Consider the following 24,812-nt stretch of genomic DNA (forward strand, 5'->3'; position numbering starts at 1 on the left):
TCCCTCCTCCGTGCCGGTGGCCACCCGGCTGTAGCGAGCCTCAGCTGCTGTACGAGGTGGCTGTGAGAAACGCTCGGGGCAGTTCCGAGCCGGCGCAGAGCTTTGGGAAGAAGCCGAGGTTGGCTGTGGCTGGCTTGCCACACCGCACGTATCCTTGCCCTCCGGCTCGCTGGCTGCCCCCTCACGGACTCAACAACACGAATTTATCAGGGTTCTATGAGGCTTTAAAATTAGAGTGTTAGCTTACAGGTGATGTTGAGAAGACCTCCAAGGATCTTCTCTGTCATTACATTACTGGGCATAGTCTCAGCAGTGGATCTGTAACTAAGGTTTTATAGCCCGTCTTGTAGTTTAGCTGATAAAAATCTTTCCAAGGAAATAAGAGAATAGCTGATTTATGTAATATAGAAATATGTGAGCCACCAGGGGAAGTTTTTAGCCACATTATTTGACAACCGGCTAGCTGAGCAGCGCAGAACCCTGCTCCAAGAGCACGGTTCTCTGTGACGTCACCTGTTTCTTTCCTAGAGATGACTGCAAATAACTGCTTGGGAAATGCATCAAACCACTTTTGGTACCATTTAAGGTATTTGAAAGGGCTAATGCTACTGTTGTTTGATGCACAGTAATCTTTCAGTTGTTTCACATGTGTACACACACGAGTAGACAGTTATCTGGCTTTGTCCATTTAGAAGGACCTACATGTTTTTAAGACAGTTTAATTTTTGAGTATTTTTATAGTATTTTTATAATAATTCTTCATATATTGAAGTTGGGACCAGTTCATTGTTACATACTGGTAAATATTTTGTTATTGGGTATACAGGTACTTAAAACATTCCTTTAAAGTTAATGTTTCTGTGTTGCCTTTTCAGGGTGAATTGTTAAATCCCTGCCGCTGCGATGGGTCAGTACGATACACACATCAACTTTGCCTGCTAAAGTGGATAAGTGAAAGAGGGTCATGGACCTGTGAACTCTGCTGTTACAGATACCATGTTATAGCAATTAAAATGAAGAAGCCTTGCCAGGTAATTTGTTTCTTTAAAAAAATATGTCTTTCCAGTCATTTTTTAAAACAAAATGGTACTTACCTTTATTTCAAGGTTTTTGGAAAATACAGTGGGAGAACCTATATGCTTTTACAGTTAGCGCTTGCACCCACTTGAATTTAGTTTTCAAGACCAGTTACATATTAAAACATGCAGTCATTTGATTCTATTACATTCTTCTAGCTTTTGACTTGCCCTAGAAATGGTCTTCAGAGATTGTTAAATTCTGTAATTAGATAAGTCATACTGAGACATGACAGAACTCGGCTTTCCCTGATTCACTTTCTAAAAAGACTCCTCAGTCAAAGGTTGATTTCATTCATTCTTCAAGCTTGAGGTCCAGAGAAGAGAGGCAAAGAAAACTTCTGTTGCCTGTGTATTCACCTACTGTAAAAAAGGAAAAGGAGGTGACTTTTCAGTCTTGGCACAATCCAGACTAGCAGAATGCTCTTTAAATTTTATCCACCAGTAGCTGTTTCAGAAGCTGAAATGTGCAGTAACATTTTTCACAACCCCCTTTTAACAGCATCACAACATGTAACTGGAAGTTAGAATATTATAGTGGTAGCGTGTTCAGGGAGAGGGAGGGGAAACTCAAAGCTTTAACAGATCTGTTAGGGAAGCCTTAATACCACTTTGCATATCAGAATTCTTTAGAGTCTTAAAATACCATCCTAGAAATTGTATTTCATACATCTGAGGAATGCATTTGCTAAGATAATTGTATCTTTTTTTTTAGTTTTGATCCTATGAGCTCAGAGATTATGGAGCTCTCAAAGGCCAGAGCATTCAAGTAATTTTGTCTCTGCCTGAGTTTGATTGGAGTTTTATAGAAAAGACATACTTGGATGTTAATGTTGTGTGAGAGTGATAAACATTCTTTGGATGTGGGATATTTGGAGTACTTGCTTACAACTGTTCAGATGAGGTGCAGGTTTTTTCAGAGCCAGTTGTGACTTCAAGTTTTTTCTTTATGAGTCCACAAATGAAGCTTTTTGATAAGCTTTCCTGAACAGAACCTTTATGATATAAAAAAAAATCATGAATTTGTAAAACAGATCAGAAAGTGAAGTAGATTCTGTTTCTGCATAGACTGTACCTGGTGGTTTGGCACGGGATTCTGTTTGATCCTTTTGGCTTTTTTTAACCTTTTAAGGATCTTTATTTCCTGTATATCCACAGCAATCTCATCCTTTTCCTAGCAAAGGTTATAGCCTTATCAACAGTTTGCAATGATTGCCTCTGAAAACAGTCATTTAACAGCAAAAGCGTGACAAAGTTGCCTGCAAAGAGGCTTCTAGTTCTATCTGAGATGTCCCAAGGTAGCAAAAATGTCTACACAGTAGAGCAGATATGACACAACTTACGAGAGACTTTGCAGCTAGAGGCCAAGGGGGATATTAAAGGATGTCTGAAATGTCATTAGACACCTGTCTCTGGACAGCAGAATCAAGCCCCAGTTTGAAGAACAACTATTGAATTTCTGTGGAAAACAGAAGCAAAGGAGAAAGGAAGTGTCAGTAGGTGACAACGACGTTTGGCCAAGCTACGTGTGAAGTAGAAAGAAACTGAAGAGACAAAAGTTAAATGCTGTTCTTCTCATTAGTGATGGCACATTTTTGGGGAGAGGGGCAGAACTAGATTAATGTTTCTCCTTCTATAGCTTAGAAAATAGTTAATTTATTCTTAACCCTGCCTTTTTTATGTAGCTTATTTAAGTTTGTCTTTTATTCTTGACAAACTAGCATACAAAAAGATTTAATGGAGTTGCATACTCAAATAATAACATAGACATACATTTCTGGGGTCTAACTCCTGACACTGAAAAGGCTGTGCATCTCTCTGGGAGGACACAGTGGTAGTGTTCTCATTGTCGTACACTGAATATTCCTCTTGAAATTACAGAATCTAAAGGGGACTCTCAAAACTGCAGTTGTCTGGCTCTTTTTATAAGGGTGAGAAGTCCTAAAATGCCCTCACTCCTCTCCCATATTCTTGATTATACTGGTATTGGCCATTTTTCACAGCTGTCTTGGTTTAAGATTTTGGAAAGGTTCTGAATCATTTGCTTGACTACACAAAAGCCTTTTTTAAGGTAACTTTTTGGTCAGGTTTGGTGAAAAGCTAAGGGTTAGACTGTTTCAATATAGAACTAGTTTACAACATCTTCATTGAGGTAGGTAATATACTTAAAAGTTCCCAAGCAAGCAAGACTTCTTGCATCACATTAGGTGTAATATTTGGACAGGAGCAATTCACTCTCTCTACAACCAGTTGTTTGTCTCAGTCCATGTTCTCAGAATTGTCTCTACCAGTCTTTTACCTACTAGATCTGTGTAGGCAGTGTCATAAGAGAGGAAAAGTTTGCTGTTTACCAAAATAACTTCTTCTCGAGTGAATTGTCTATGCCAGTTTACACCAGCTCCTCAGGTTTGCTTTTACCTCAGGTATTCATGGAATGTAACAATGCTTAGGGAGTTAAGAAGTAGAAGATTTTTCTATGTTTTCTTCCAAAGCATTGGAATAGATGTGAATATTCCATTTAATATCTAATGTTTTCTGTGGTTTCTGTTGCTTCATGGCAGGGAAAGTAATCCCAAAGGGGGGCCTCTTTGGAGGCAGTACATTCAAGGAACAAAATTTGCTATGGTAAGTGACTATCCCAATAGAAATTTTTCCAGTGTCACTTCGTAGATTTCAGGAACTCTTACTTAATTCACTTTAAGAACCCAATTCTGGAAACACATAGACTTTTAATATAAGAATAGATCTTAAAACATAAAAAATAACAAATTATCCAATGGGCTAACAGTGGAAGGTGAGCACACAAACAAATTGATGATGTTTGATACGGGGTTTCACAGAGAAATGCAGATTTGGACTTTTTTCAGTATGCTTCTTGGGATCATATCAGAAAGACCTTTAACCTTGCACTAATCCATTAATGAAAGCACATGTTCATGTTGCTGGACTTACTCCTTATGATGAGGTGGAATTCAATACAATAATGGGCAAGATTATGTTAATAACTAGAAAATAACCCAAACTATACTGATGATTTGGGCAGGAGTTTTGGAAGGTTTTTGGAACAACTTAAAAAGGAGGGAGAAACCTTAAATGTCTGACTTGGAAATTAAACCCACTTAGAATTACATTTTAGATTAACAAAGAGAAAGAAAGCACAAGCAGAAATATTTTTTATATTGGTTTGTTAAGCTTTATAATTTGTACAGATTTCCTTCCTAGAGGAAATATAAACAGAGTGCTTTATTTTTTATTAGTGCTATTTAATTATTAAGCTGTTAGCAAACGAATTACTAGACTTGCAGTTAGACATGAGTATATATTGAAGCATGTCAGTTCTCTTGTAAAATTCAGAAATAATGTTTAAAAATGGAATGTACTCATGCAGAGGTTAAAAAAATATACTTTGGTGCTAAAACACATCATTTCTATAAAAATGAGCAATAAATATGTTTAGAGAATAGACTTTTCTAGACTGTTACTGTAGTCTGCCATAAAATAGTATTGTGTTAGATTTTTAATATATCCTCTGCTTCTGTTCTTTAAAACTTTCTATTCCGGTACTTTAGGTGAATGGAACCTGTTCCAAAAGTGATATAGTAGATTGGTGTGCTAATTTAAAAGCTAATTGTATGGCAATTCAACACTTTTTCTGACATCAGGAAAATCACAAAAAACCCCAGTTATTTAAAAAAAAAATCTTAATTGTTAGGTCTGATTTCCTAATATAGAAAAAAAATTAAGGTTGTACTTAGTATTATTTAAGCAAGTATGTAGTTATTGGAGGTGGAATGTGGCTCATAAGTTCACTGGTTTTCAGTGGCCAAAATTGTGATTATTAACACTTGAGATATTCTGCATAAAAATGACTACATTCCACAGTTTTTGTGAATTACAGGTTCAATTTCTCAAGTCTTTTTAATGTGAGTAGTCCTCACTCATCTGAGTAATCTCACTGGCATCAATTAGGTAGGCATGAGCCAGACTTTGTAGCAGACTGCATGTATGTATATGCATGTTACATTAAAAAGTGCAAAAGTCAAGTTCTTCAGATACTTCAGTATGGAGGCCAGTGCCTGGAAAAAATGTGTAGTAAATGTTTAGTAAAAGTTGTTGCTAATGACTAGGCTCAGCTGAATAAAAACATTTACTTTTGTAGGCATTACTAAGAAGGGGGAAGGGAGAAGGCCCAAATCTCCAATTGTGCTTTTTAAACTACACTGTGTACTAACAACAGTCTGCTAATGTTGCTGCTGTTACATTGCTTGTGATGAGGATGCAGGAGGATAGTTGTGCTGTTCACTAGGTCAACACACACAAAGAACCAGAAAGATTGTCCCGATCTTGGACAATTTACAAAGAAGTTTGAACAGGAGATAAGGGACAAGTCTATGGGGATATATAAAACCAGTAGTCTCCGTACACTAACCATTTTTAACTGTCATTGAGGTTTTGGCATCTCAAGTGGGATGAGATTTAACATGTTTCTTGAAAAGAAAATAATGAAGTTTTTCAGTCACCCTTTGAATGTGAAGGCAGTATGGAAGGGCTGTTAGAAAATAAAATACTTGGCTGAGATAGGTATCATGAACTGAATAGAGATGAGATTCAATATCTGAGTAATCATTAGAAGTTAATTAACGTGTCAATAAAAGCCTGTCAGGACTTTAAAAATGAAGTCAAGTCTTTTTTTTATTTGATGTGATGGGGAAGAGAGGAACCAGCAGAGTGGAGAAAGAAAGGCAGTAACATGGTCAAAGTAGTGGACTAAAAGAAATTGTATTTGAAGTAATCTTGTGGTCACTGAGAAAATTACATTTGTCATGAGTTTAAAAGCTGTGTTACAGTAACTGAGACATAAAATGAAAGTGATAATGAGAAATTAACTTTTTATATATGAATAATCTTAGATATGCTCCACAGAAAACACCGCAACTTTTAGAAGTATTATGATCAGGGAGATCCAAATAGATATTTAAATTTAAGATAATCCTGGGTTGCAGAACAGATTCATGGATTGGAGGACAGATCCATACTGCTTGAGGAAGGTTGGGACATGAAAATCCTAGAGATTTTAATGAACTTAAATATATGGTAACATCCATACAAAAGGTGGTAGAAACAGAATAACATTTTAGTTTTGACAGGAGAGAGAAGTCTGAAACAGAAAAGTAGATCTGTCAGTCCTCAGCACAGGTACAGTAGTTGCAATTCACACACTCTTTCTTTTCCTAAGTGTCTACTTCTGGCCACTTCTAGGGAGAAGTTACCAGACTAGATAGACCTTTTGATTTGATACACTCTGAGTCGTTTCAGTGGCATGCACTGAGCAGAAGCTGGTGATTATGATCAGTTCTAAGAGGCATACTTAATGAGTTTAGAAGCAGAAGGATAGCAGGGCTGTTGGAGAGGCCAGTGGTGTCAAAGTCGTGGGTTTTTTTCTGCAGTGGGAAAGGCAAAATACATTTCCTGTGTACTTTCTGAGAAAGATCTGAAGGTGAATGAGAGACTGAACAAGAGAATTGGGGTAAGCGAGTGGACCAGGAGGAAGGACAAAATGATGTCGCTGGTGCAAAGTAGAGAGATTATAGAAGAAGAGAAAAGTAAAAATGTCACCACTGACGGAAAGGATAGAATTGCAAAAATAGAAGGCAACAGAGAGAAAATGCTAAGGGGATAATTAATTTCATGTTGTATTATCTTTTCTTTGTTTTCTTGTAATTAATGCATAGGGAGACTGAGAGATAACGGGAGTAGAGAGTTGGAAAATAAAGGCAGAAAAAAGGTGTGGAGACAGAAGTCAGTTAAACTTGAGAAATACTTGTGGTTAGCCATTCAGATGAGAGAACAAATCTGTCATGGAGCAAGTGAGCAGGCCACTGGTGCACTATTAGCATCCTAGGAGAAAAATACGTGGCTGTTAGCATACAGAGCTGAGGGGCTGCAAGATGGACATTACAGGGGGAAGGAGGAACAAAACTGTAGAAGCTTTAGAAGGGTGGAGAGAATTGGTAACTAATGACAGGTGAAAGGCAACAGGGGATAGAAGAATCATCAATACCAATGATCTGAAAATAATGAAGAAAAATATGTGTACAAATGAACTCATTCTATCACAGTGATATCACAGTGATAGTTAGGTAGCAATAAAGAAAAACTAGTAACAAAAGACTAGATATATGCCTAGGTGAAAAGCTATTCAAAGCCATGAATGGCTGTTTTGTTGACTGCAAACACTCTAAGTCCAATGAAGAGAGACAATATTCATCTAAGATGTCAGAGCCATCCTCAACATGGGAGCTGAAGCCGTCAGGAAGGGACATGGAAGATTAAAAAGAGAGTTAAGAATTGAAATTGGAAGGATGAAGTAGAAAGGGGTTAAGTTGTAGAGTCCCCAATCCCTGGAGGTATCTAAGATTCCTGTAGACATAGTTCTTAGGGACTTGGTTTAGTTGGGGACTTGTCAGTGTTACATTAATGATTGGACTCAATGATCTTAAAGGGCTTTTCCAATCTAGGCAATTCTGTGATGATTCTGTGAAAGTACACAGAAAATAGAAGATTGAAAGAGGGATAGGAGATTGATTTTATTGGAGAGAGTCCTATGAAAGAACTGAATGAGGAAGGTGGGGAGAAATTTAGGTCAGAACTACCAAAAATTGGAAACCAAACATTTCAACCCTATGATTCAGTTCATAAACTTGGATATTCCTAGTCTAGTGAGGATTTTAACATTATATGGCAAAAATTATACTTTCTTGCTGTTTGGAATCAATGAAGATTTAAGAGGTGATCTAGAAGGTATAAGTAATATTTGGGCTTTTGCTACAGTGGCTGGAGTGCCACCAGCAAACACCTGAGATCTGCTTTCCTGATCTTCTGTGTGTTCTCACTTTGCTATATGGAACATTTGGTCAAAGTTGGCATCTCAACTGATAGAACTCAGGAAATCTGTTATTCTTGTCAGAGCATCAGCTACAGCTTGCAGGCACCTAGGCAGACCACTCTGGGGCTCCGTTCTGTCTATTTAAGATAGAGGATTATCAGTGAAAAAATAGATTAGGCAAAGAAATGGTGATTATAGCATAGAGAACAATTTTATACTAACATATAGATACTGATTTTAAGTTAGTTCTCCTGCGCTCACTCAGGCAGTTCTGTTGGACTTCTGAAGTGTATACTAAGGTAATCAAGTACCTACAAAAAATAAATAAATCGGAGCTTGTTTTTAAAAAAGAATAGCATTAAAGCTACATAGGTGTGTGCCCCTCATACATGACTCTCTTATATTTCTGGAGGTTATTAAAGAAGCAATTGTTTTCGTGCTTTATTTTGTGAAATGTGAAAGTTGTGCTCAGGGCAGGTTGACTGCTTGAATGTTGTGAAACAGAAGTTTGCACAATGTAAACTGTGAACTGTACTTGGAAATAAAGTTTTAATTACAGGTGTCATCCTGATCTAGTGGTAAGATATATAGATACAGATTTAAAGAGTGTCATTATCTTGGTGTGTTAAATAGTGGGTTAACTACTTCAGGAAAAAAAGTGGATTCCTTCAAGCCTAAGATTTTCATGGTGCAAAATGACTAGCATGAGACATGGTGCCAGGTTATTTTTCAGATTAAATATCTTGAATAAAAGTTATTACTGAAATTATAAGCATAAATTACATATTTACAACAGATTTCATTAGAAAAATACATCCAAAAGTTAAGGGCAGTTTGAATAGGAGTCCAGGTTGCTACATATACATAGTTAATGCCATTTTAAATTCTTAGGATGACTAAGTAAACAATGCAAGATTTAAGATACAGTGTGGGACCTGCATTCAGGAACCTTCAAGGTACTGGTTTTTGTCATTTTTTTGTCTGTTTGATTGGATATTTTCCCAATAGCTTCATCTCCTAGCCTGAAATGGGTGCAATTTATTAAGCTATGAAAGATTTGTGAGTTTTTCAAAGACAAAGTTTTGTCTTTTTGTCTTATGTCCAAAATCCTGATTATTCAGGTCTTTAATTCCTGTCAACAGAGATTAGTGAAAAGCTTTGCAACCAATTAGTGGTTGGGTCAGCAGGCTGCTTCTGGTTCTTAATATTAAAACTTGTTAATAAATGATAGTGTACTGCTTTTATACTTCTTGTCTGTGATGCCTTGGCTCATGCTTATTTGGCAATGTAGGTAGCCTGCCCTGGGCTCCACATACTGTCGTAATCTCCTGGCTCCTCTGCCAGTCATGCTGTGTCAGCTGTGAAGTGCCACTGGAGTTTTTCAACAAGTGAAATTTGCCAAAGAAAGTTGACTTTATTGAATTCATTTCAAAACTTGTTTTAATGCTTCTTGGTTTTGAATGTTGGTCAGTTTGCACTGAAGTGCTTCGTCCACAGGACTGGCAGTCATGCTAACTTACTACTTTCTTAAATTGCTCAGCTGGGGAGACAGCTTTTCAACCTATTGCACTTACTTTTTTAAAAAGTTTTGTCCCATAGATAGATTCAGATTGGATGGTTGGTTTTCAGACTTAAGACTCTTTTGTACTGCTTCAGCAATGTGCAGAGGACAGCCCCTGCCTCCTTTCATGCTGGTACTGCAACAGTGAAAGAACAATTTGACCTCGGTTCTTTTGAAGTACTTGTCTGAGTCACAGAACTCTCTTTGCATTGCCTATTTTGCCTGCATGACTCTTTTCCCATAGGGTTCTTTGGTTTTTATTTTAATTTATTTCATGTTTCCTTTTTTTTTTACTTCTGCATTTTTTTCCTGATACTTTTGTTTACGTTTCAGTGAAACTGATGGAGAACAAGTATTACAGTTTTAGGCGCATACTTTTTCCTTTCTCCTTATTTTCCCCCTCCCCTCTATTTTTGAATATTTTTCTGGCAGTTTCGTCCCTTCAAGGCAGTATTAAACTTTGCCATTTCTGTTACAAGCATATTCCTAGTACAGGAATATACCATATTGGTACCCACACAAACTATATTATTGGATGTAGGCCATTTCCTGAACTAAGACTCATTTTTATTTTTGCTCTTTAAGGCTCATTTTCTATTTTATGTCCAAACAATAGATATAATTTTAAAAATTAATTCCTTAGTAGTTTCAGAAAGTCGTGAACCTTAACATCAAGATTAAATACTCACTGGCTTCATGTGTATTTAGATACTCAGCTGACAGTGGAAGAAGATTATTCCAAGCACTACAGCGATCTTGAAAAAGGCAAATTCCATAAAATTACCATCCAGGAAACTGTACCTAGAAAAAATGAGAGTAAACTTCAGTATTCCTTCTCTTCTTCCATGCTAAGCAAGCTCCCTCTGCTCACCAAGCAAGAACAGACAGAGTCTAATTCGTAATGGAATGCTTTATGTATCTCTCATTGCTATTATCTGAGCAATCTGCAATTTACAATCTACTATAACTTATGGTTACTCCCGGCACATTATGTTCCTCCTTGAATGACTAAATTCTGCATCTCAATTTCAGGGCTGCCATTTCATAGGAGGAAAACAATCTGACATATTTTACTTGGAGGAATCAGCGTAACAGCTGATGTGAACTCACATCAGAATAACGTGAATAGAATAGGAGTCTTACACTCGCAGCCTTTTCTTGCACTTGCAACACTGTCTTCCACATAACCTCCTTCTTTAGTGACCACAAGCATCATCAGAAGCTCCAGTCATTCAATGTCACCTTGCAAAAGGACACTTAGACTGTATTTAAATGTACAATGATGACTTAACATCCCCCCGAAACTTAATAAAGAGGGTCACTTCCTCCTCCAGCAGCATTTAGAGAGTGTTGTATATCATCATCATTTTGGTTGGACTCAATGATCTTAAAGGTCTTTTCTAACCAAAATGATTCTGTGATCTCTTTGCTTTCTGGATGCTTTCAACAAACAGTAAATTGATTAATTACTGATGCCTTCTGATATCTGTCAAGTGAAAAATCTTCATGTCATCCACTACTCAGTATAAGGAGAGGGACCACCAAGTGCATCTTGGGGATTTCAAAATCCTCTTCTTTGGCTTGTCCTTTCCTTCTGATAGCCTTGGGTAAAAGATCTAGAAAAAATGTGAAATTGCAGGTTATTCTAAGGAAATGTGTCTACTTCAGAGTTTCTCCACTGAGAGTTGATATGGTTACCACGTACCTGAATGTGTTTAGAAATGTGTGGAAAATCTGCTGTGCATTCACTGGGAACAGTTTATGGCTGTGGGGATTTTAGAAACTTGTCTTTCCTGTGGGCCTTTCCCTCATGCTTTTGTAGATCTCAGTGATATAATTGCTAGCCACATCAATTAGGACCAACGAGATCTGAGGACTTCAGTCTTCTACCCTAGACTATTTTAGAAGAGAAAGTACTTTCCATAGTAGTTCAAAGTTGTTCTCGCATGTTTTATCACGACACAAGTGGATCTTTGTCTTCATTGTACAACTGTCATGCATCAGGTCCTCATGATAACTTCCAAAAAGTTCGTTTCTTCCTTGTTTGGGTTCAGAGGTACAGACTTAAAGTCTTTACTTAAAATTCACCTAGCATTTCCACAGTGCTTTGTCCTCTGACCTGAATTGGCTTATCTGAAGTGCAAATAAGAAGCCATGTCTTTGTACCAGTGTCACTCTCTCCGAGGCTTCTTTTCTTAGTCACAAAAAATACCAACCTTTCTCCTTCAGCACTGAGGCTGCCCACTCATTCCCAGTTCCCTGACTGGAGAAATGGTGCATTCCTTCCTTCAGTCTCTCTTTTCTTTTAGAATCCTCTATGAGTTGAGGCTAATATGGCAGAAATGGTCCTCTGGTACAGCATAGTAAAAGCTGTCTGGCGTCAGTGTCAGGTTACTGGCCATTTTGTTTTTCATGTAGTTTTTTAGGATATTGAGCCCTATTCTATATTCTCTACTTCAGAGTTGGATGGTGGGTAAATTACTAACAGTCAGCCAGGTCTGACTGGGCAAACCTACCTGAAGCAGAGTATTAGGTTCTCCCCTTACCAGATGGCTGAGCTAGTTACTCTTTGCATGCTTTCAGCCATGAAATCTTATACTAGCTATTTCATAGTACTGAAACACGTTCCATTAGCTCTCTCTGCAGTCACCAGTCTTAGATGCTTTTCTCAGCTTACAGTCGTGATGTTTCTTAGAGTCTAGTGAATGAATGAGTGAGAATTCCATCTGAGATGGAGAAACGTTCCCTGCTTTCTTCATTAGGTATTGTCCTTGTAAGGATTAGTTGCTCAAAAACTTTGGATATCAAGGAATTTTTTTCTTCCTATAATGGCAGAACCAGGGCTGTTTGAAGATCAACTTGGCTGTTTCTATCCCTTCCAGAGAGGTCAAAAAGAGGAGCACTCTATGTGCAAAAAAAATTTCCAAATGGGTAACAAGTTGTTTCAGGACTTATATCCTATAGGACCACTAGAGTGTTTTTCCAAGAGTGCCCTAAACTACTTTAATCAGAGCTCAAGTGTTATTGTTAATATTGCTAAGAAATCCAGAAATAGTGAGTGTGGGACAGAGGAGTCTGAGGGATACTCTTCTGAAAAGAAGACCAATACCTCCGCCATACGTCATCAGTGAATGTAAAGAGAGGACCACTGTCTAGAGACAACAAAATGTTACTGTATTTATAAACTTGAAAAATGACAATTTGCAGAAAAATGGTTCTTTGATAAGCATGTTTTCCATATGGACATTTACCTTTCGTTCTCTTAGTTACTTCTTATATTGAGAGAAACTGAGGGGTTTTTTATGTTTACATCTGTCTTTGTACTGCAAGAGATGGATGGCGCAGGCGTTATGTGTAAGTCACATAAGCACCATTAAGCCAAGAACAATTTATAGTTTAGGGATTTTCAAACACAATTATATGAATGGATATTAACAGTTTTTGATATTACAACCATTGCTTCTTGCAGTGCTGTGAATGCTGATCCACAATATAACGAAGTCAGAAAGCTGGGTGTTTTCAGTGTTCAAAAGCATGAGTTATATTGTACAATGTAATGTAATTATTCCAAGGGATTTCAGACATATTCATGATATGGTTAGAGAGAAATATAGTGTCTGGTGTAGTGTACTACGAAGGCAACTATTTTCTTTTTTTACAGATAGAGCTATCATAATCTCAATTGCCACTTTCTGTAATCAAGCACTGTATCTTATATGTTTTCAGATCTTAAAAATTGAATCTTATAAGTAACTGGGTGATCAAAACCATGGTTACCCAAAACTATTAGAAAAAATTTTATTACTGACTCAAACAACAGTACTTACTAGTTTGTAGTTGTGATTATGTAGCAGTACCTAAAAAAACGAATTAAATTGACTTTTAAAATTTTACTGTTTATTAGGTTTTTAATTAATAACTTAATAATTAAAATAATTATTAATTGTAGTAATACATTATATTAATTCTTAGAATTATAAATATATTGTGCATCTTTTTATGTCAAGTTTTAATCATTGCACATAATATGTAATATATAAAACAATTAAAACAATTATAATGAAGAAGTTAATTTTTCCATTAGGCCAAATTTTCTATATTCATTTGCATAGGCTAACATTTTATAATTATGATTAAATTATCTTCACTTGAAGATTTATTGCTTTTTTAATTGATTACAGAATCAATCTAATTGATTTGCTAATATAATAAATTACATTCTAATTGTCTTTTAGAGCAGGTTCTGCCAGATTTTGTACAAGCCAGAACCCAGGATTGTCTTCTTCATGATTGCATGCTAGTAGATAATACCTTGGTATTCTATCATCCTGCCTTTTAACCTTCACCCAGGATACACATAATCTTGCTTAGGGGTTAGACAAGGCAAGAACCTTACCTCTGAACTCAGGATATGTTTATTTAGTCTTTTGGTCGCCCTTAAACTCTGAAGTTTCCTTTGTTTTATATCTCACAAAGAAGCACATGAAATCAGGATTGTCTCTTCCCTCATGTTGTGCATCTTCCAGATTTTCACATGAAAATTCTGATCCCATTCTGTGAATTAGTTTTTGTTCAGGGCCAAAAAGGTCAGAGGCTGATATTTGTACTCTGTGGTTTTTCTGGTGAGGTTGTAGCTTTCACTGCTGAAATACATAATTGGCACATAACAATAGGAAGAAGACTGGACAGTGAAGGCACTTCTTTAGATCCTGTGCCTAACCAAGGGTACAGAGTTGTTTTGTGCTAGAACTATTGTGAAGTCCCTGATTCTCAGCTGTGAATAATGTTGCTGCAGGATGCAGGGGGATCCAGTGACAATAGATGGTGATGCACTACTCGATTTCATGTCTTTGGACTCACAGACTGCCTAGAAGCAGATAGTGGCAAGTGGTAAATACTGTGTACTTTAAAAAATATTGGTAATTGATGCTTTACAACTTCTTAACTATGCTTATCCAATTGAATTTGTTTGTACATCTACATTCTTTTGCTCCATCATCAAACCATTATTTTGTGCCTGGATTGGAAAAACACATTAATACTTAGCATTTTCTATCCCTTTTACAGTACTAAAATGGTTTAGAAGAGTCCTCTTTCAATCTTTTTTCAGTGAACTGGGAACTTTGAAATTTAAAATACCAATTATATGGTATTTATTCTGCCTTCACATCATTTATATGGTTCTTTTCCAGGAAAGACCTTTCCATGGCCTCTCGTTCATCCAGAACCCACTGAAATAGGCCAGTGTCAGAAATAGTTCCTGATGCTTTGTACCATACTAAAATAATCTCCCTACTCATCCCTATGGAGGTGATGTGAATAGAGGAATCAATTTCATTTGCTTTCTCTTTGGTTCAGTGAACATCTATGTATTGTATGAGAACTGGAAGTGTTCCAATAAACTATTTGGAAGGAGTTCTACTATTCAGTAGCCTGAATACCATGTGAATCTCAGTTATTAATATAGTATCTTTAGAGGTGGAAGTTTAAAACTTTAATAACTCAGGTGAACAATGGATTTGAGTCAAGGTCTCTCACAAGAGAATGCATCAACCATTAGGGTGTAGAATATTCTCAGATAAACCCTTTGTGTTTCCTCTTGTATAGGTTGTAAAAATTATTTAATTATTCATAGAGTCAAAAAGGCAGAAAAAGAATAGCCAGCACTTTCGGAAAATCCAGCTAGCAGATGAAATGAGTTTCAGTAAATGATCTGGAAGTCATACTTGAATACTTACAATAAGACAGACAAGAAGACATCAACAGAAACCATCAAGAACAGCTGATCCCTCTATTTACTGACTGGTGGGTATTTTATGGAAGAGGCTTATTCTGTCCCTCCATGCTGAGTGGTTTTTTTACACATAATTCAACAGTTTAGCCAGAATTTAAAAACAATTCCCATCCCAGGAGAGAAGGAAAAAGCAACTTTAGAACCTTTTTTGATACTGTCTTTGTCCAAAGAATTATGGACCTGTATATGCAAAACATGCATAACCCTCCTAAGTGACTAAGTGGCATGAAAATTGTTAATACCTCCTTCACACAGCTGGTTTATAATCTTGCTGAGACTTACTTCCTCTGAGTATTTAGAATTAATGTTTTATTCTCAGTGTTATTCCAGGAATGTGGACCAATCCATAACATGACAGTCTATGCTTGAGCTAAGTTTTCAATTTAATTTTGCAGATCATCTTTAAGTTGCAGAGAATGCAGCAGCCATGGCAGGCTTTCATTTCCTCCATTCATTCATATTTAATTTTCAGATAATGCTATCAAGAGTATAGCCAGGTTGCAAGGAAACTCAGTGTTTCTAATAAAGCTGTAACAGAAATGGAAGAGTTCCTGCTCTACAGTAGGCTATATACTATTTATTCACATAGAATGGTAATTTTCATTCACTGACTTTCACCAAGTATATGGTGACACCACATGTCCATGGAATGTTTAAAATACTGACAAACTAAGCCACTAAGCTAAACTTGATTGATTAGAGTCTCATATGAGTTAAAAGCTGACTTGAAGGTAATTCACTTTAACCTTACATATTTCTCACAGATACATCTCTGCCACACACCATGACTTGTAAGTATTCTGTGATACATATTTTGGGCAGAATGTGATGCTGGTAGGTGGACAGGCAATTCTTAATGAAAAGCAGGTATCAGGAAATAGAAAAAAATACTACTTCATACAAGTAGGACATTTAGCAGGTTTCATGTTTTTGATTCATATGCTTTGAGAATACGATATTAGTAGAGTGATTTCAGGTTCAAGTATGCTCACTAGTAAAGGGACGGCCTTTCTAGTGAGACTGGATAAAATTGCAATACTTATTTTAATAGACAGAAGGATTAACACACAGGATTAATATCTTTATTTTAGTCAACAGGAGTTGATGTTTCCAGAAACTCTAAATGCCTCAAAGTGGAGAGGGAGTTCACCTCCATGTACCATTAAAACTAAATACCCACTTTCTTTCTCAAAGAGAGTGAAAATGGCCACTTCAGTCTTGCCTCGTTCCTTTTATTTTTTGGCCATCAGCAAAAAATAACTACTAATAATTTTCCAGGTGAAAAATAATGTAAGACATACAGTTTTCATCACAGCTCTGCTTGTCGTCTCAGATCTTGGTGCTCACATAATTTAAAAAATAGTAAGATAAAATGTGAAACTATTCTACTTAATTAATAGTAAGATTTTGAAAAGTGAATGTGATAGAATGTCGAGATTTTGTCCATTGCCCAGGATGTCTGTGCTTCTGGGCACTCAAATCTGAGGAGCGTCCCCTGTAGGTGCAGATGTTCTACTCAGTCATGCAAATGCAGTAAGCCAAGGCTTCCAGGAACTGTCAGCTAATTGCTTGTGTGGTGCACAGACGGACAGTAAATGTTATTGTTTCAGAACGTCCCAAGTAGAATATTGGTACAGCCTTCTGAGAAGTTACATACAAGCCAAACTATCTGCATTCATGAGCTCTCTGATACATGAAAATATAATAGATGTTATGACTACAAGGGCTCTATGTGTTAATAATTTATCAAAATAGGTAAGCATTAATGGTGAGCTGCAATTTTTTGTGGCATTGATTCTTAAAAAAAAAAAAAAGAAAAAGGAAATTGAAATAGAAGCCTATACCCAAAAATAACATTTCAAATGTTTGTGCGTCTGTATGTGCTAAAAACTATGCATTTTCTTTCCAGGCTGCTCAATAAGTTAACAATATCACTGCATTTTAAATCATGTAGTCAATGTGTGCTTACTTCAAAACATGTTAGAAAACTTAATTATCTCATAGTCTAGATACTAAGAAGATAAAGTAAGGAACAGGCATCTAAAAAATAGTTTGTTGGACCTAAATAATCATGTTCTTTTGCTTCTGTAAGAGTTTTGTTCATACCTACATAGATTGCAAATCCTATTAAGCATAGTGAATGACAGTAAGAAAGAACTTTTTGTTGTCAGAGCTGTCTGATTCTAGCAATTAGAGCAATTAGAGCAGTCTAACAAAAAACCTCTTGAAGTCATATAATTGATAAATCTTCAGGTTAATCGTGTTGTTATAATAGGTCACTGCCAGCTATTTTTAGTTACTTTTACATAAAATATATGTTCCGGAATGATTGGAGGGAATGAGAGGCTTCAGTCCACAGTGTCCGTAATAAACTGTGTTTCAGAGAGAACAGAGTGGGGTAACCCTCAACAGCTCTTTGGTTTAAGTAATTTTGGTGGATCACAGACTGTGACATTTGGGGAGCCATATTGAAATTTTGTATGTCCTTTATTAAGGATGTAGGAAAACCTTCGGTTTCATTGCAGGCATTTTTCATGTAATATATTCTAAGTGCAAGCACAGTCTCAGTCAATACTTACTTATTAGATCACTTTTCTGCAGTGTATTTTACAATAATCAATAGGCTTCTACAAGGCACCATTAAAAAAAGGCCAAATTAGTATTGATTTATCTAAAAAATGACAGATCTTTGAATATTATATCCATCTTTATGTTAGTAAGGACATGCATATAACTATTAACTTTAACACTTAGTCTATCAAAGCAATATGTTTCTTTCAACTTCTGGAAACCTCAGCCTCAAAAAATAAGAAATGATGCAGTATTTCTGCTTGACAGAGCTCTTAGAAGAAAAGAGAAGCAACGTTTCTGGGGCCAGCATTAGAACTACAGTGTACCATTAATGTATTAGACTCCCAAATGAAAGGAAGACCAGTGGTGAATGGAAGATTAGAAGAGCCAAATAGAATAAAGTGTCAGCAGAAGTAGAAGTGTAGGTAGTTTTCAAGGAACAGATCGTATTACATTAAAATCAGAAGCATGAATTATATTTTGATTATGAAGACACCATTTTCAAAGGAAAATTTAATCATCATTGTGTATTCAAGTAATATGCATTGTTTTCATGGGCAACAGGGATAGCATGGTACATCATAACACTACAGATATGATAGGAAGGAATATGAAATAAGATCCTATTTCATAGACATTTAAATGAGATTTTTTAAGTGAATATGAAAAAATAGTAGTATCATTATAATTATCTAGATACAAAATAGTTAAAATTTTCTTTCAATTTCTAATTTTTACACAAAAGTGGTAATCTTTCTCATAATATTTATTTTGACACAGCTGACACTAAAAGGCTGTCTAGATCTTTTCTAACTTTGTAAATACTTAGCTAAAAGAACTGTTACTGGTTACGGAATGTATAGTTGGCAAATGACAAAAACAAATTGGAAAGTCAAAATATAATTTATAATCGTGAGCAATTAAGAGTTGTGAGACAAGTTATATGAAGAAAATGAGAAACACTTTTATGAAAATAATGGATTTAAATTGTGACACACTGATAATGAGATAATTCAATTTGGAATGTTAAATAATTCAATCTGTTAAATTCTAAATTTGATTTCTCAACATTAACTATCACTGATTGATTTTAACTATTATTTTTGTGTCCTCTTTTCTGTAAGATGTTAATTTGACAGTAAAAGGTGAAGTGACTATAACAACATGTAACAGGGCAATACAGTAAGGTAAATGACTGTGAGAAATCAAATAAATTTTAACTGGCTTTTGGTACTATAAAAAGTATCTTACTCTTAGAAAGAGAGTCTTCTGTTCCTGGGTGTCTGCCAGAGTGTATACTCACATGTATTAGCTATGCTGTGAGTAAGACTTCGGGTAGAAGAAAAAAGTATGACCACAACTCCAGTTCCTCTTCACAAGCCTTGTTATGAAATGCAATGCCACCAAACAATATTATCACATGTAGTTCCTGTCGTTGACTAATGGCTAATACTGTCCATGGCTAAGTAAAGGACTGAACCTTCCAAACTTATTTACATGCCAATAACATCATAACTATGGAATACCTTCTTCATTATGTGGGAACTGTGCCTGTCTCTGTAAGATCTGTTAGCTTTTTATAATTGTACCCAAACTCAGTAAAACTTATGGTGAAAAAAATCAAGACATTAATTTCCCAAGCAGCAATCTTAGACTGTTCTGAATCAAAACTGACTGGAGTGGGGCAAGGAGGAGGAAGTTTCAGTTGAGGTATGTTACCTGTCAGGAACATCCACAGTTGTCTTGCCTTTAGCACTAAGGAGAGACATACACAAAACCCAAGGTCCCCAAACTGATCGCATGTTAGAGCTTAATACCAATCCATCCCACCCTGTCACTCGTAAGGTGTTGGGTTCTTATGGCAGGCTGCCTAGCCCTAGGAGGCAAGTTAGCAATTTCACATAAAAGTTTCTGGGCCTCTTGAATGCCTTCCATCTTACACATGCAGTCTTCCTCCTCTTTCTACTGTGGGATCTCATCAATCAGTTTAACTGACAGATGAGGTAACTAATAGGGAGGTAACTCCTAAAATGTTTAAATTGCTTGGTTATTGTTGATCTTCATATTGAGGAAGGTGGAAGGACTACAGTTTCTTTTGTAGAGAAAGGCCAGTGATCACCACAAAGGCCAAAGTAGATGGGTAATAGAGGAAAACATGCAACCCCCTTTTGGGATTCTTGTTGGTTTGTTTTGTTGTTTAGTTTTGTAACTGTTTGATTTTTAAAGGCAAAGGAGTTAGGAACTACAGTCTGTGGAATACTTGAGCATTTTCCCAGTAATTGAGGAGGCTCCCCTTCCTGGTTGCCAGCAATCTAGTATGTTGAATCCTTGAAATTACTGAATTTAGTGAGGCTGAGAGATTCAAATGCTTGCATTCCTGACAGAAAATTCATCTGATCAGGAGAATAGCAAAATAACTAGAATACATTCTTGAGAAGATGCTAGGAGGAGGTGAGGATAATATCTCTGTTTCTTAGGACTTTTCAAGGTCAAACTTTTCTAGAAAGAAAAAGTTTGGGTAAGCCAACAAAAGCCTCATGCATGGAAAAAGGTGGTAGGAGTGATTATTCTGTCTGGGAGTGGGAGATAGATAGGAATAGAATTTGGTTGTCAGACAACACCAGAATAAGAGAGAGGCTGTATACCTAGACTGCATGCTACATTACTCATCCCAGATGTTTGGACTGCTTTTCCTTCTGTTCAGTGCTATCTTTGCAGAATAATTATGAGTAATCTAAATTTAAAAAAAAAACAACAAACAAACAAAATAAGCTGCATTGAGTTTAGGAACTTCTGCATTGCTGAAATTGCACTGTGGAAGATCTGCTGTTTATTTCGGTGATATAACAGTTTTTTCAATTTATTGCCAGCTCCTTCCATGAATTTGACAGTTTAATATTTTGTGACAGTTAAAGCTTTAAATGTACTTTGATTTCAGGTATTCCCAACAAATTTATTGCAGGTCTGTCTCACACTGATAATGAAAAATGATAGAAAGAGATACATAACCAATAGCATTTTTGACAGGTTTCTGCCAAGTCACACTATGTGGCTTCAACTAAGAAATGAACAATAATTTTGTTGAATATATCCCTATAGAGTCAATAAAGATAGTTCTCTGAATTTCAGTCCTGACATTTAAATCCTGTGTACATACAAATATATCTGAATCATGAGAAGCTCACAGCATTGTGCCATGCATCACTTGTTAATGACCTTCCTTGCCCTTATAAAAAAAAATATATAACAAAGGAAATTAGTTGTTGCTTTACCATCAAAAGGTATTATTTAATCTGAAGAACCCCATTCCAAACCTGGAAGCTCAATGAACTAGCTAGTATGTATGTGTTTAGTAAGTTCATTAGAAAAGGGTAGCATTTCAAGATAGACAATTTGCAAATTGTTATACAGCTATCTTTTTGTACTATTTTATTCAGAAGTCTGCGCCAAGAGAAGGCATGGAGCGCCAGATGTGCAAATTAGGCAAGCAACAGTAGAAAAGCTAATGGAAAAAGCTGTAAGAAAAGAGAGGGGCCGAAGACCTAATTGCTCACCCAAGCTCCTCACAGTGGTACTTGGTGGGAGGAGGAGGGTCTAAGCTGGAACAAAAGAGGATCAGTCTCAACATAAGAAAAATACTTTTTTAAGAAAAACATCTTTAACGTGAGGACAGTCAAAAGTGGGACAGGTTGCCCAGAGAGGCTGAACTGTCTCCATGCTTGTAGGTTTTCAAGGTGTCACTGAATAAAGCCATGAGCAACCTGTTCAGATCTTGTCACTGACCCCGTTTTGAGCAGGAAGTTGAACGAGAGACCTCTCACAGCCCTTTGCCACCTAAATTATTCTAGCATCCTACAATCATACAGTACTGGGTACCCAGCTGCTGGTAAAAAGGGAAAGTTTTCATAAAGTAACAGTAAAAGGAAAAATTATTGCCAGATGGGAAAAGAGGTAATAGAGCCCTTACTTCAGTAGCTCCACTTATTCCCCGTTGCAGCTGTGCAAGGGGCAGGTATGTTCAGAGTTAGGAACAGGAAAGGTGGCAGTCTGCAAAGTCTGCATACTAGCTCTGGAATAGGTAATGGAGTGAGACTGGGGAGTCTGCCAAGCTAATTTAGGCAATTATGGCCAAGGAAGACCATATATGTCACAGGTAATCTAGAATGCTTTTTTCCTTATGCTGTGTTTTGCTTTCGTGAGTCTTTGTTTTAACAAAATTTTATTTCTGTTCTTATCTTGACATAATTCAGTAAGCATGCTCTTTTATAAATGTAAATCTTGTCACACCATAAATCTGAGTCACCTCACATAAAGAGGATACAGCCTTCCCTGGAAAGGCAGACGTAATTGAGGTGCACAGAAAAGAAATGTTCATGCTACCCATGTTCAGGTCTCCTCTTGAGGCTTTAGGTTGCTTCTATACTAATTTGCAGGTGTCTCTTTATAATGTTTACACTGGTTAACCCAACTCCCTTGGTATGTCTGGAGATAGCCTAGAACTTCTCTGATGAGCAGCAGGAAAGTGGAAAATGGCTTCAGACTTGAGGGGGGAGGGATGGAGAGGAAAGTTGCCGCTTTCAACTTGTCACAGTAATGTAAAGCGTACTTAAGATTGTCTTCCCAAAGCATTGTTTATTCTCTTTATTAGCCTACAAATATGAAAGTTCCATTTTTAAGACTAAATCTTTTTTTTGTCTATTTATTCAAAATAGAAATAAAACTATTAACTCTTCTGAAGTTCACAGCCAGATGCTGATGCTAGTGGCACTGGAGGGGATGGGGAAGCAACTATTAGTTTCATTTTAATAGAAGTGAAATAGATTTTTAAAATTATATAAAATGTCAGTATTGAGGATATTAGTAAAGATCTATGAAGACATGTTTAAATATTGAAATAACTTCTGATTTCAGGAAAAAAGTGGAGTTGAATGTACAATCACAGAAAATAACGTTTTTATCTGATACAACTTTGTTTCTCTTTTAGTGGCAAAGCATTACTATAACACTGGTTGAGAAAGTGCAGATGGTTGCTGTAATCCTAGGATCTCTGTTCTTAGTAGCAAGTGTGACTTGGCTTCTCTGGTCAGCCTTCAGCCCTTATGCAGTATGGCAAAGAAAGGACATCCTTTTTCAAATCTGCTATGGAATGTATGGTTTTATGGATCTAGTATGCATAGGTAAGCTCAAAACCTTTAAACAGCACAGACTGTGGTTTAAGACTGTGACTATATCGATTTTTCTAATTGGTCACTCTAATTGATCACTCCAGTTCTTTGCAGATTTATTCTCAGCTGGTACCTTTGGCAAATACTGCTTTTTACACTGCTACAAATACTGCAAAGAGAAAAGAACCAAAGAAACCTTACTCTCAGATTCATCAGTGTCTCCCCAAGATCTTGGTGGTGAGAACAGGATCAGTTTCAATTTCTTGAAAAAACAGGCAGCTAGCAAATTTCAGGAAGTTAAATAGATGAAAATAACAAAGAAGTTTTTAAAATAATTAGTAAAATTATGTGCTATCAAGTCTTCTACTGGTGCCATTTTGCATTAGATTGTAGCATCGTGAAGTGCAGAAGAAGCCCTTGAGGATGTCATCAACCTACATACCCAAAATTAAGTGGCACAGACTTACATAGGTCACTGTGCTAGTAATAGGAAAGACCAGAGAAGACAGGCATGAGTTCTTTGTACATCATAAGCAGTTATGCAACTCCGTAATAGTGCTAACTATAATAACTTCCTATACTATTAAAACTATAATAACTTACTATACTGTTAAAAAAGTCTCAAGTCATTTAACTCTGGCTGAAATCTTATAAAAGAAAATGCAATTTACTGCAAAGCTATTTTGATCAGTTTTGAAATTTCTGAAAGTATACTAGACCCAGAAATATTAAATAGAAATTCTTTTAGCATTTGATAAAACAGCCTTGAATTGATTGTTAGAATAGCTACTATTATTTGCAGAGAAAATTTAATAATTACAGTAAACATTAAACCACATTTTTAGAATTGTAATTCCAAGACAATCCAGAAGTCAAATGCTATCTGATGTTTGCTTCAAGATTTCTAAGTGATAAATATTTATGTTTTCCCAGTCTCATACATGGGAGTCCAAAAGGACAGTGCTGAATTCTGCTCAATAAGGTGCAAAGAATCAGAGTGTTTCCTAATATCAAGGCTTTTGCTCCAACCATAAAGCCATATCATCTTTTACTGAAACCATCTCATTACTGTAAGAGTATTTATATTTCAGCTGGATCAGCAGTTCTGATTGTTTTGTAATTTTTTCTAAAAGAAGCACACTCTGGAATATATTAGAACACAGACTTTCTTCTGTGAATCCAAACCTTCTCAGACATGAAAATGAAGAGAATCTCGGTCTCTCATACTCTGGACAAGTGCTCAGCTATTAAATGAAAAAAAAAAAAAAAAAGCTCAGCTACTTGTCCTCTTACATGCTGATTCCTGGATACTACCTTTTCCTGACTTAACACTCAATATGAGGTTTTGCTTTTCTTTAAATTAACACTAAGTGAAGTAAAAATGTGCTTCAGACATTCTAAAATTCATTTATATGGAATTCTGCTTTTTCACAAAGACTACAATTGTAAAAAATTTACTTTGGCATGCATCATCTAGTTGGAATAACCAGGTATTTCAGACTGTTTCACTTTCTTTCCATTTGTTTGACTGTTAAAACACCTAAACCAAATCAATCTCAAAATCAATTGAGAATGTCTGTGACTGATCAGAAATATTAGTGTATTTATCTGTAGAAGTAAACTATTGCAAGACAAGCCTTCAGCAGATTGGTACATGCCGTTATGTAGCTGCCTTTCTAGCAGCCAGGCTCAAGCCACCCCTGGCCTGGAGGCTACTGAGCTGACATGTACCTCACATGGCTATGGAGCTTCCAGCCTA

At 36.4% G+C, this 24,812-nt stretch overlaps 1 protein-coding gene across 1 annotated transcript in view; it reads left to right on the forward strand.

The window, feature by feature from the left end:
• Positions 1 to 875: 875 nt before the first annotated feature.
• Positions 876 to 24,812, forward strand: part of MARCHF11 (membrane associated ring-CH-type finger 11) — a gene marked incomplete at its 5' end in the record, with an annotated part of 29,425 nt that continues 5,488 nt past the window's right edge. The window contains 2 exons of the mRNA XM_010172505.1: positions 876 to 1,031; positions 22,873 to 23,065. Coding sequence (XP_010170807.1) covers positions 876 to 1,031; positions 22,873 to 23,065 — 349 coding nt within the window. The remainder of the gene's footprint in view (positions 1,032 to 22,872; positions 23,066 to 24,812) is intronic.

This window comes from Antrostomus carolinensis, unplaced genomic scaffold, assembly GCF_000700745.2.
Source record: "Antrostomus carolinensis isolate BGI_N321 unplaced genomic scaffold, ASM70074v2 scaffold4017, whole genome shotgun sequence".
NCBI classification, from domain to species: Eukaryota; Metazoa; Chordata; class Aves; order Caprimulgiformes; family Caprimulgidae; genus Antrostomus; species Antrostomus carolinensis.